This window comes from Schizophyllum commune (assembly GCF_000143185.2).
Source record: "Schizophyllum commune H4-8 unplaced genomic scaffold SCHCOscaffold_4, whole genome shotgun sequence".
Classification (NCBI taxonomy): Eukaryota; Fungi; Basidiomycota; class Agaricomycetes; order Agaricales; family Schizophyllaceae; genus Schizophyllum; species Schizophyllum commune.
Window position 1 is genome coordinate 1,726,899 of NW_026089541.1, and position 13,143 is coordinate 1,740,041.

Here is a 13,143-nt window from a genome sequence, read left to right on the forward strand (position 1 = left end):
TACTACTGTCGCTTCGGATCAATGCTCTTGACAGAGCGAGAGGCTAGGTTCTCTCAACCTAAGCGTGAACTGTTCGGCGTCATGAAGGCCTTACAGAGCGCGTATCACTGGCTTGTTGGGTGCCGAAAACTGGTCGTGGAGACTGATGCTAAGTTCCTCAAGGGCATGCTCAGTAATCCAGGCTGCGGCCCCAACGCCAACGTAAATCGGTGGATCGAGCAAGTCTTGTTCTTCCACTTCACGCTTCGCCATGTACCTGGAAAATCCCATGCAATAGCGGACGCACTATCGCGGCGGCCGTGGCAACAAGGAGATCCAGTGCGAGGTCCGGCGGACGAGGAGGAAGATGAGCCACAAGGCTTGGATGGATTCGAAGTCAAGGATGGTCTGCCTGACGACACCTTGCCTATCGAAGACTTCCGAGATAAAATCGATACACGCGGAGGCTACCTCCATACCGAACTTGACGAGCTAGATCGGGACAAGGTCTTTGCGAAGGCTCGTCGAGTTAAGGAGGCTTTTACCCAATTCAAGGATGAATGGCTTAATCCTAAAATCACTCAGAGCGCGCCCGGTCTGTTCGTATTTAACCAGGCTGAGCCCTCTAGACGGAAAGGTCCTATCCGCCTACCGGACCCGATCCTGAACCTGAACGACGAGGAGACTCTAGCGAAATATCGCGAGTTCCCGCGTTCGGAAGAATATCTTGAGCTCGATGATCTACTATGGGACCTACGCGATTACTTCAACTGGAACCCGGTGGATATCACCGAGGAACGCTGGGAACAGTTGTGCAAGCTCGCTACTGAGTATCGCATGACAAAGACCGGCCGAATCTACAAGATACTACAGGGCGGTCGCACCGCTCTACTCATATGGCCGCGCGACCGGTGGTTCATTATGAACGCCGCGCGTGAGGCTAGCATTAATGGGGAAGCCGACGAATTACTCGCCCTCATTTCCAGTCGCATGTGGTGGCCAGGAATGGAAGGGGACGTCGAGCAGTACTTAGCTGCCGGCGACTCCGTACCTAAGTCCGACCGTGCCACCGCGACGCTACCCCATGTACTGTACCTACAAAGCGGTCCAGTCTCCGTCGTTCGGCCCTCCGGGTCCGAGTGTACCGAGACCACGGGCAAGGAACACCTGGTGCAGGAACTGGAAAAATACTACCACCTAAAGCCAACGGACGCGTCGGCAGTCGCCGAGTTGGTCCTTTCGGAAATGGCCGACGGACTCAGGCGACGCGACGAGCCAACCCAGGTCCAGACGCTAATTTCTTCTGAGTCAATCCCCGAGGGATTGCCTCACCCTCTGCCCACTTGGGCGGTCGAACAAACACTACCTGAGGGAATAGCTCATGGTGTGGGGGACTTCGACGTCGAGCTAGAGCGTGCTAAGCTGGAAACGGCGGAGTTTAATCGCATACGCTCTGCGCAACTGAAGGACGCCGGGTTCGGAGAGTCTAGCGATTATTATTGCATGACGATCCATACGCCCGACCCCCTCTCCATATATGAGCAGCTTGTGGAGTATCCTACCGCGTCGCGGAAGAATAAACACCGACTCCTTGATCAGGACCTTGAGACCTGGCTCAGATGGGTGGAAAACCCGGACTTTGCCACAAACAAGTCCGCCTTCGACCTCGCGGCTCCGATAGCCGAGCGGATGCGAAGGAATTATGTCGTATCCGGTGGAAAACTCTATCGCGTCGAACGCGATGAGCTACCACAACTCTATGTGCCACAAAACAAGCGCATCGAAATGCTGCAACAAGCGCATGATAGCTTAGGCCATCGAGGAGTGTACGCGACACAACAACTACTGTCAGTACGGTTCTATTGGCCTGGACTGAACGAAGACGTGGAGTGGTTCATACAGACGTGCCACCCTTGTCAAGAACGCCTGAAAGCACTAGCGCGCATACCGCCGGTGGTAACTTTCACGCCATCTTTATTCCAGGTCGTCCACATAGACACCATGCACATGACGCCCGCATCGAGAGGCTTCAAATACATTGTCCATGCAAGGGACAGTCTCTCTAATTGGCTGGAAGGCCGCGCGCTTCGCATTGAGAACGCGGTTACTATAGCTAAATTCATACTCGAGGAAATACTCTGTAGATGGGGTTGTCCCGAGGAAATCGTGACCGATAATGCGTCTCTTATGAAGTCCGCTATGCGCTGGATTTCTAAAGAGTATGGCGTCCGCCATGTCCGCATATCGGCCTATAACTCTCAAGCCAATGGAAAAGTTGAACAAGTACATTGGGATATCCGGCAGTCGCTAGCGAAAGCCTGCGGACCGCAGCTAAACAAATGGTATAACCACCTACACTTTGTGTGGTGGGCCGACCGCGTAACCTTACGGAAGCGACTCGGAGTATCGCCATATTACCTTGTGACAGGAGCGCACCCGCTCCTGCCATTTGACATCGCCGAAGCGACCTGGCTCATTGACTATCCCCTGCGCACACTTACGCGCGAGGAGTTGATTGGGTACCGGGCCCGAGCCTTAGCGAAACATCATGCGGAAGTAGGCCTTGTCCGCTCTCGAATCGAGAAGGAAAAGCTTGAGCGCCTTCACCGCTATGAACGCGAATACGGGCATGTTATCAAACTGCTCGACTTTAAACCAGGCAGCTTAGTGCTGGTCCGGAATACTCGCATCGAGAAATCACACAGTGACAAGATGCTACCACGCTACCACGGACCCATGGTGGTCATACGGCGGACACTCGGTGGCTCTTATATTGTGGCAGAACTAGACGGAACCGTCTTTCAAAATAAGGTCGGAGCATTTAGAGTGTTGCCCTACCGTTCTCGGGCCTCTATAACCTTGCCCGACGAAATACACTCATTAATCGACTTGTCTCCGGACGAGCTCGAGAAACTCATGGCCTCGGACGAGCCGGACGAGGACGAAGTTGCCCAAGTGAGTCCTGACGGGCTCGCGGACTTGGACGACGGAATTCTCAAGGAAATCGACGACGCTATGCCGGCGCAACCCCTACCCGACTTCTCGTTCCCTGATGAGCCAGAAGTCGAAGCGCAGGGACGACCAGACAGCCGAGACGAGCTTGACCGTCGGGACCGTGAGGACGACGACCACCAGTCCGAGTCGGAAGGCATTGAAGGCAGTGAGCCCCCGGGCTTCCTGGACGACGCCCCCGACGAAACCCCGGACAGGGAACCCTCCCCAACTCCCGAACCTGGCGAGCGCCGGTCCCGGAGGACCGTCAAACCTACGGAGAAAGTCCGTGCCGCAGGTGGGCAGAGGGAGATGAATAAAATGGCAAAATAAGGGCCATACACCGAAGGTATACGCGCAAGCGCTGTACCGGGTACAACTCTTCACGAGTCGGTCTGGATTGATGACCGCAATGTCCACGAGCTCTCTGAGGCTCTGGTATTGCCGGTTTGGGCGATTTCAGGCTCAGACTTTGTGAGAACAAAACAAAATTCGTTGAATGGGTATGCCTCGACTACACAGTCCTAAGTACACGGCTATCTGATAGTAAACGAGTGTGGTGCCGCGTCCCGAACGCGAGACTACTGAAAATAAATAAACTACGCTCAGCTCAGCCCACACCAGGCGGTGTAAGGGTCAGAGCGGGTGGAAAACGAACGTCGGACGTAACGAGTGGCTGGGTATACGTGCAAGTCAACGATCCAGACCATGCCGCCTACGCAGCGGGCAGTGTAGCGATGGCGGGGGTCTCCTCCTCCGTCTCCTTCGCGCTCGAGCGCGTGGTGGGCTTGCCGGACTTCTTCGCAGCGCGGCTGGACGAGCGCGACGCCTCCTTCTTCTTGGGGGCGACGTTGTCGACCTCCATCGCCTCGGCAGCGTTGCTGGCCCCCTCGGTGGCCTGAGGAGCCTTGGCCTTGCCAGCCTCGGAAATGGCGTCGTCCAGCTCGGCCTCCGAGTCAGCGGCCAGAGCGTTCGTCAACGCCGCCTCGGCGCGTGCAGCGGTCGCCGGAGAAGCATCGCGCTTCGCGCGCGCCTCATCGTCGACCTTCTGCACCGTCTCCGAGCCTGTAGAACGGCTCGTGCGACGCGAGCCCGGCACGCCTTCGTCGTCCGACTATAAGCTCGAATGAGTACCATTATAAACACATCGATTCAGACCACGTACCGCGTCGAACTTGCTGAAGACCTCGCGCGCCGTTGCGCGGCGGTACACCTTCGAAAGAGTGCGGCGCGTGCCGTCCATCGCGGTGTGTGCAGCGCACAGCGCGCCAAGGTTCAAGGCGGACGCGTTCAGGACCGCCGTGACCTGCGCCAGGCTATGGACGACCACGCCTAGATCGAACTCACCGTCCCCGTACGACTGGCGTCCGAGGGTGTTCGCGCGATCGAAGATCGCACTTGCACCTTCACCAAGCGCCGTGGCAATCGGGTTCGCTCCGTACATGCCCTCGACCATAAGGCCTTGGGTGCCGTACTGAGAGAAGCCGGACGCCGAGGCGTCCCAGACGTACATCTGAGATGGAACTTGGGTTAGCCCCACACAATGAAAAAGCGACAGAGATGGACGCACCTTAGCAGGACGGTCGCCCTCCGTAGGTGATCCGGAGCGCTTCAAAGATCCAGACTCCGCCGCGACAGCAAGACTGTCCGTGATGGGGGCCGGTGGCTCAGAAGCGTCGGGAGCGGAGGGACCGGGCGCCGCGCCCTTGCGGTTGCGGCGGGCCTTCCCCTTGCCCTTCGACGACTCCGCCACGGCGGGAGCGTCGGCGTCGTGCATGACGACGTCGTCGGCGTCCTTGGAGGCAGTCTCCTCGGCCTTAAGCTGGGAAAAACAATAAATCAGTCTAGTTAGACGAAAAATAACGTCCGACGACGCACCTTCGAGACGATCTCCTGCAGAGATCGCTTCGTGGCCGACAGGCCGCGGTAGAAGTCGTCCGCAGACTCCCCGGGTGCCAGACTGTCCGTCGCCGTGTAGCAGACGGTCAGGCAGTGGGCCATGATCGGCCGCTTGTCATGGACCTGCTTGAAGTCCATGATGACCTGCAACGCTCAGTGTGAGATGGGAGGCGATCAGCGACGATCCGAACACGCACCATGACCCCATCGAGCGCGGCAACCAACTTCTCCTTGTTGCCCTCATAATGCTCGACGACCTTGGCGTCGAGCGCGCGCAGCTCCTCCACGTGCGTCTTGAGATACTTGACGATCTTCCTGGCAGCGGGAAGGTCGCAGTGGGCGACCTCGCGGAGCGCGGTCTTGAGCACCGCCGAAGCTGAAGGCAGAAGCGCAAGAAACTGATCGAAGAGATCGCGCTGGTATTTGTTGGCCATTGAGGGAGATGAAGGAACGAATCGTTGTAGTGGGTTGGACTCATCCGTCCAGCGCGCTCCGATCTTATATCACGACCGCTCGGCCGGTCAGGGACGCGATATCCGCGCCCTCTGCCGCAATTTCATAAATTTCTACCTGCTCCTGAACTCCACACCGGCGAGGTCGCCGACATTTTTGGTGTGGGGGAGATAGGCTGCCGATCCAGCTCGTTCCACGACGGAGATTTTTGCGCCGCTATCGCGAGCAAGCACGACTCGCTAAGTCGAACCACAACCGGCAGTGGCCGACGGTCACGTGCAACCCACGCGAGCACGCCGCCGAGCAGCGTTCAATTGTCCGACCTCTAAGGTGGTCGCACAGCACAAATTATCACTTCTCATGTCACTTGGCATCACCCTAAATCGCCCAAGAAACAAGAAGTACATTTAATGGGAGACCTTACACAAGAAAATACAAGAAAAATCTACTGTACAGAGTCCCAAGAAACCACCTATCTAAGCGCGTGTCGCGCGCATTGTCCCCGCCAATCCAGAGCTAGATACCGCACCTTTCACCTGAAGAAAGATGATGGAACAACTCGAGTCAGCAAGGACATACAAACGACAGAAAGAGCTGAAAACGGGACTTACCTCGGCCGAGCGCTCAGAGCAACTCCGCTGGACGGTCGCCCGAGGGTCCCTCCCTCATCCACTCCGGCGTCGGGAAGCGCGAAGGCGCTGCGGGCTTGGGAGAAGGAAGAGCAGGGGGCTCGACGTCGTCGTCCTCAAGCTCCTCTTCCTCCTCCTCGGCGCCCGGGTGTCCCGCATTGCCGTCCTCTTCATCCTCGGCGTCCGGGAGGTGGGTCCAGCCAGGCTGGAGCCCCGAGCTGCCCGCCGTCGGCCACTCAGGCGCGTCGTCGTCGCCCAACCCCGCGAGCATGCGCTGCTCGTTGTGGGCGCGGATCTCCTCCTTGATGCGGAGCATCTGCTCCTCCTCGTCGGCGAGGCGCTCCTGTTCCTCGGCCTGCTCCTCGAGCATCTGCGCGTCGTCCTCGGAAGGCGGCGAGGTGAGACCGAGCAGGTCACCGTTCAGCCCGTAGATGGGCGCCGGCCCCTTCGCGATGAACTCACGATGGCGCCGCTCGCTAGCCTCGTCCTCCGTCTCGACGTAAGGCAAGAGCTCGCCGTCCGCATCGCGCGGACGACGGTCCCAGTCCACGCGGAAACGCACGGGCGGTACGACATCGCGCTCCTCGGACTCGGGCTGAGAGCGCTCCTCCTCCTCCTCCTCTTCGACGTCCGAGGGCGTAGCGACCTTCTTGCCGCGCCGACCGCGCGCCGAGCTCGGGCCCGCCTTAGCCCTCCCCTTGCCCTTTGAGGTGGAGGCGGCGGCCTTCGTCTGGGAACGCGTGCGCTTGCGCGCGGGCTCCGGCTCTTCGGCCTCGACTTCGTCGTCGTCGGAATCAGTGGCGACCTTCCTCTGTGGAAGTGTTAGCTGTACAACCTGAAAAATAATCAAATAAAACGAGAACGCACCTTAGCGGCGCGCTTGCGCTTCGTCGCGCCCTTGTTCTTGTCGTGCTGGTGCGCCTTCTGCCCCGGATAGCTCCGCTGGGCTGGCGTCGCGGGCGCGCACCCACTCAGCTTGACTTTGCCGAGACCGCACCGCTCTGCCTCGACCGCGACATAGTCGGCGGGCAGCTGCGGTTGCTGCAAGAGCAGCACGTCCTGCGAGTAGTTAGTACGCTGGTAACCCATAAAAACAACGAGGACTTACCAAGTCCTCGTTCGCCTGTCGCGGAACCCGGTCGCGGTCAGCGCGGCATAGCGACGCTTCATGCGTCGGAATATCAAGCCCCACGATGTTGATCACATGCCTAGATTGTGAAAGTGTCAGTAGGCTTCACTCAAACATGCCCGAGACCTACCGAGGGCGCGCGATTTCCTGTAGCGCGTACCACTTCGACTTCGGGTCCGACGCTTTAAGGCAGTCGAACAAAAAGAACATCGCCCCTTGGATCACCGCGGTCGGCGCCCAGGGGCCAGTCTCTCTCAATTTGCGCGCTTGCGCGATGGCGTCGGACAAGGCGATCTACAAACGAGCGTTAGCTAGCGCCGGAAACGATCCGCACGACGGGGCTTACCAGCTTCTTCTTGAGGATCGTCGCGCGCGTCTTATCGCGCTGGATCCCCCGCACCAAGTTCGCCACCGTGGGCTCCTGGCCCTTGAGCAGCATGCGCGCGTCCTTCTCGATCTGGTGGAGCTTTCGGGCGAAAGCCTGATGCTCCTTGCGCACCGTCGAGTGTGGGCCTTCGTTGCCGGCGGTCATCTCTAGATCGTCGTCAGTATGGCCGGCACGTCGGGACGCGCGTACCAGCGACGTACCTTCGTGGTTCAGGACAAGTTGGAAAACCGTGGGAGATGCGCACGGCCGGCTTTTAAACGACCATGCATGTCCGGAACATGCGGCGTGAGCCAAAAGCTTAATTAGCGCCCTGCCGCCCTCCGACAACTACCTACCAAGAGACTGCGGCAGCAGTCGACTGCGAGTCGCCCGACGACCCAGTAACAACACCGAGTCACCCATCCACCTTAACTGACCGAGGACGGTCCAGATTATTGGTGTGGGGGAGATGATACGCCCTGCGGCTGAAAAACGCGGAAAAACATACATAAACAAGCGATATATAGTCGACTTGGTCTAGATTGTATGGGCGGATCCGTATATACTGCACCGACGTCGCGACTGTACAACGGGCGCGTCGGGGGTATTTTATGACATAGAAAACCAGGAGCGCCACGCTTCCTAACCTTCAATACAACTAGTCCGCAGCATTATCCGTCTGCAATGACTGACCAAGGATAGCAGCGAGCTCTTCGGCGCCTGATCACGAGTCTGCGCGTCGTCGATGACATCCTGCGAGTCCTTTGGCGGGCCCTACTTAATCAAGTAGCCGCGCTATACGCGCTTCAAGCCTTCAGTCCTCTTGCCCTGCTGTGTCAAGAGAATCTAGATTATTGTTGGGGCTCGGACAAGCCTTCCTGCTGCTCGCCGTCATGCGGAGACACGCAGAGCACCGCGCAAGCGGAACTCGAACCATCAACGTGACTACACGTGACTTCGGGTCCGAGACCGGAACTTCGGGTCCGAGCTCGTGATCTCGGACATCGCCGAGTTGAACTCCGAACCGAGCGTCGGCGCCGCCAAGCGCTGTCCGCCCCGGCAAGGGCTTCACTCCCCGCGTATCGACAGTCTAGGCTGTACGCTCCCCGCCGCGCAGGCCTCTGAGCCGCGTCGCGCACAAGGGAACGGGTGGAAACCAGGCCGGCCTTGCCTTGGTAAACATCAACAAGTGTGGAATCGCGCCCGGCATCGCGGCGCAGGAGGATACCCGACCAGTCAACCGCTCTACCGCCAGGAACCGCAGTCATTGCGCGATTATTCGGACAGGAGAACGCGCGGATAGGCGTTATAGTTGGATTTTGACTCAGAGATAGGCATTGTGTGTTACCGCGCGGTCTGGACGGCCGAGACGACGCGTTCAAGTTATATACCGAGACCTACATACGATTCGGGGACTTTTCCCGCCCCGCGCAGAGAAGCCCTAGTACCTACACACCACACCAAATAAACACAACCGCGTTAACCCGCACTTTACACATCATAAAAGCCTGAACTTCCGAGCGCATTAAACCGCCTTGTGAACTTCAATCAAACCCGAAAGCGCTCGTCAGAACGCCGAGACGTCCGATTGCCCCACTCGACTTCTCGCTTCAGTCCAGCTCGTCTGGAACTGGCATAAACAACACAATCTATCCCCAAGTAATATAAATACTCGGACTCGCCCGCTCTCGTAGCGCCTCCAGTCTAGCGTGTTCATTGCTATCGTGGTTGTTGGTGTTTGGTTGTGTGGATCGTCTAGCTAGACTGTACTTCGCGTCTTTCGTGAGCGTACGATCCCATCACAAAGCGTCTCTCCGCTGCAGGTACCACTCCTCTGCATCACGTGTCCACACGCCACAATAAGGACCTTTGGTATTGAACATTAACTCCGTAGGCCAGAACGTGACCTTCTTCGTGTTAAACCGGTCTACTGGGTCTACGAAACGACGTCAGCGTAAGAAGTAGACTTCAAGACCATGCCTACTATTCGCGACGAAATAAGTGCCGATCAAAATGTCTTCGTCCTCGGTGGTGATATCCTCGTCTGCAGTCGTAGTACCGTCCGCAAAGGTGCAGACGATGAGTGGTTTCCCAGAAGACGCCGGCGCGTACTCGACTGAGAGGAAGTCCTGTGCGAAAAACAGATCGCGAGCGATGCGACCCAATATACCACCTCGCCTATACATAGCTGCAGCGCGTTGCAAAGTGAAGTGCAACCGTCGCTGACGGAGGTACTCTGCCACGTCTATGTGGTCTACTCGATAGTTCCACGGACGCCAACCTAGACCGGGACGCGAACCGGTGCTAAAAGGCGCATTCGAAGAAGCCCCTGCCGCTTGACGCTTCATAGGGGCCCCTGCTTCGCTAGACGCGCTCACAGCAGCGACAGGAGTATCAGCTACGAAGATACGGTCAGATGCTTTGCTTTCAGAACGTACAAAGAACCTACCTGTTCCTGCTTCGCCTCTACTCTCAGCATCAACAACGCCGGGAGAAGCTCGATAGTCGCTGCTTGGAGGGACTGGGAGAGGCGAAGCAGAAGAGAGGGTTGCCGCCTGTGACTTCGACACAGCTGAAGACGAGCCCGCAGTGAGCTCGACAGCTTCACAAGCGCCATCCCGCGGAGCACGAACTTGTGATAAGCCAGTTGCATCTGCCTTCGACTCCGCACTGCAGGCCGCGTAATAGTCGTTGTCGATTGTCTCCGAACCTCTGTCAAATCTGAGGCCAGATGTCGAGGGAGAGCGACTAGACGAGGAGCTGCCAGCCACAACACGTATATCGTCAACGGCCAGCCCGTCACGCGTGCTTGCGCCCAGAACTGCACGTTCCCCCGTCCGCGACCCCGTCATATAAGCAGGATGCTTGGTCTCCTTACCATTAGAAGCATCGCCATCCTTCGAGTCTGCAGCTCCATGAAGAACAAGCATGGAGCATCCCAGCTCTGTTGCCAATCGAAACAGCGCTTTCGAGTCGGTGCAGGACGATCCAATGCGTTGAAGCATCAGCGCAACCGCGGCGTCGTACGTGGCGATCCAATGCGTGGCGGACGGATTACTCGCAAACTTGAAGACGTACACCGGCACAGATGTTTCGTCGCGAGCCACACAGACACGAAACGCCTCTGATGAGTCACGGATCCACACCGACCACGCTGAGTCGTGAAAGATGTCGATGACGGATGGCGCAAATGTCGGAATTTCGTCTCCATCGGCCGCACACAGCAAGACGCGGAACCCAGCACGCAGAAGGCTCACGTCCTCCGGTACTAGACAGCAAAGCGTTCTCATACACTGTAATCCCTCCCCCATAAGCCATGCTATAGTCTTCCTCGTCGGTCGTCGGTCATCGTCTATGACCACAGAGGACCCATCGGTGAAGTAGCCATAGCGTGCACCGAAAGCGACAGCCATGTTATCAGATAGCCTCTCCAAAGCGTTCTGCAAGCATATCGCCTTACTAGCCTCCCGCTCGTCGGCTGCGTGGAGGACCTGAGCATCCGGCAACATAGCATCCTTCAAGCCCGTCTCTCCTGTGACCTCGTCGTCAGGACTTTGATTGAAGAGAGGCACGTCCTTCTGGTACTCGGCCCAGCACAAGTCCCATTCCGAACGCGACGCGTCGTAGATCTTTTCGCCTTCCAGGTAATGAGCCATCGCCTTGTGGAAAAAGGGCGGAGGAACAGGTTCGCGGCGCATGAGACCCCTGCTGTCTTTGATCCACTCGAACGCTTGAACAACGCCTACATGCCCGTGCGCGGGCAGAACGACTGCGGCGCTTGCAGTGTACCAGTTCCGCCTACGTCGCATGAACGAGTCGTATGTTTCGGAGTTGCTCTGGCAGCGAGGAGGGCCCGGAGCAACGCGGTCACGTGCTGCAGACGCATCCTCACAACGAGCGATGTCTTGCAGACTGGGTCGAGTCAACGCCGCAAGAAATGGACTTCTCTCCGCGCGCTTGACACTCGCAGCGGCCTCCTTTGAGTCTCCCCAACAGATATATACGGGTGTTGCCTTCGGAAGACGCGCCAGCCAGAAGGAAGCCTCGACATCTGCGACTGACGCGACGAACCCGGCCACTGGTTTGTCGAAGAGGTTGACGAATGTCGTAAGCCAGACGTCATGGAGGAATGTACCGACAGACGTTAGCAATACGTCCAGAGAAGACACATGCACCCGCCCAGACGGATCCAAGAGCTTCCGATTCATCAGCGCAAGAAAATGACATTCTGCTATCAGAACAGCGAAGGCGTCCCTCGACTGTGCTGCTCGCCTCCATACTGACTTGCGTGTCGAGTACAGCTTCCTGTACCCGTACGACGTAGGGACAGCGCACGAACGATACCCAAGCGGGAGAACACCTTGATCCACATCGCGCAGAAGTACATCACGGATTGCGATGAGGCGAAACTCTAAGTCGATCCACTGCACGATAATGTCTTCCGCCAGGTGCATGCGTCCGTGCGGTCCAACCGCGGTTAAGGAGAGAAGCGACAACGGCATGAGTATCGGATCATCCATGTCGTCCAGAGTACGCGGAGTGAGCGGCGCGTAAGGATATTCCGCTGTGAGCCTCATAGGTTGCGCAAAGTCGGAAAGTGCAAGACACGCGTTAGGATGGCGGGCTTGCGAGGGATCTATGGCCGCAAAAGATTGAGGTCGCGACACGAAAAATGACCCCCAGCGATACAGCACGTGCGAAGGCTGACGAGAGGACGAGTCGATCGACATCTAGGCGACTGTCAGCACGAACAAGTCATCTCCAAGTCTGGTCACTAACATTGCACTGCAGTCTCAGTTACAACTGAACGTACCCACACGAAAGGGAGTATACAGCAGCGGTCGCGCGATGTCATCACGCAACGAGGGAATACGTGTCCTGTGACACTAGTCACGTGCAGGCGCAAAACAATGCAGCACCGGTGCCACCCTTTCGAGCTGCTTTCGAGCTCAACTGAGCAATTACAATAGATAGAAACTTGTACTACGACAGCTACATCCCACAATTACTCGTAGATGCAACACTGCCACGTAATATATACACATCAGAAAAACCTAAATGTGGAATGACCGTAACCGGTCACATCCTAAAGAAGATATTCCTTAATGAGAAAATCCCAAAACGATATACCCGAATCGGGTCAGACCCTAAACGGCCAATCCGCATTCGGTTTAGGCCGAACCAAGGCAACGAGCCCTGACGATGGCCAATACCATCGTTGCCCTTCATGATACATATGTGCACACCTCCCCCCAACCGCTGTGTATAGAAAGTGAGCAGACCTATAGCATGCACATATATATCAACCCCAACCAACTAAGACACTGCGTAGCGCACTGAGACCGGCCACATCACCACGCTTAGATGCACCAGAAATCAGGCCCCCAATAGTCAAGGCTGCCAGAGGGATGGACATTACCGCACCCAAGAACAAGCTAAATCGATTATTATGGAATCACTACGTACTGGAGTGCGATCGATTGCAGGCCATGATACTACCCAAGGAGTCAAGCCCTCCGGGCCAAAGCAGGCCTCAAGCGAGTCGACCGCCATCCATTAAAACCGACCCCAATGACCGTATAACCGGCAGCATACGCAACGACCTCGAAGATCGTGGTATAGGCGACGCGGCCATCCCTCGCTCACGCACCAGTACGGGATGCGCGAACGAGAAACACCTCGCAAACAGAAAAATA

The 13,143-nt window shown here is 57.2% G+C and overlaps 1 protein-coding gene across 1 annotated transcript; it reads right to left on the bottom strand.

Annotated features, from left to right (window-relative positions):
• Positions 1–9,246: 9,246 nt before the first annotated feature.
• On the bottom strand, positions 9,247–12,177 carry SCHCODRAFT_02495012 (uncharacterized protein; the record flags this gene model as incomplete). The annotated part of the gene is made up of 4 exons (XM_003033279.2): positions 9,247–9,383; positions 9,432–9,692; positions 9,747–9,845; positions 9,897–12,177. The coding sequence occupies 4 exons, from the start codon at positions 12,175–12,177 to the stop codon at positions 9,247–9,249; spliced, it is 2,778 nt and encodes a 925-aa protein (XP_003033325.1).
• Positions 12,178–13,143: the final 966 nt, after the last annotated feature.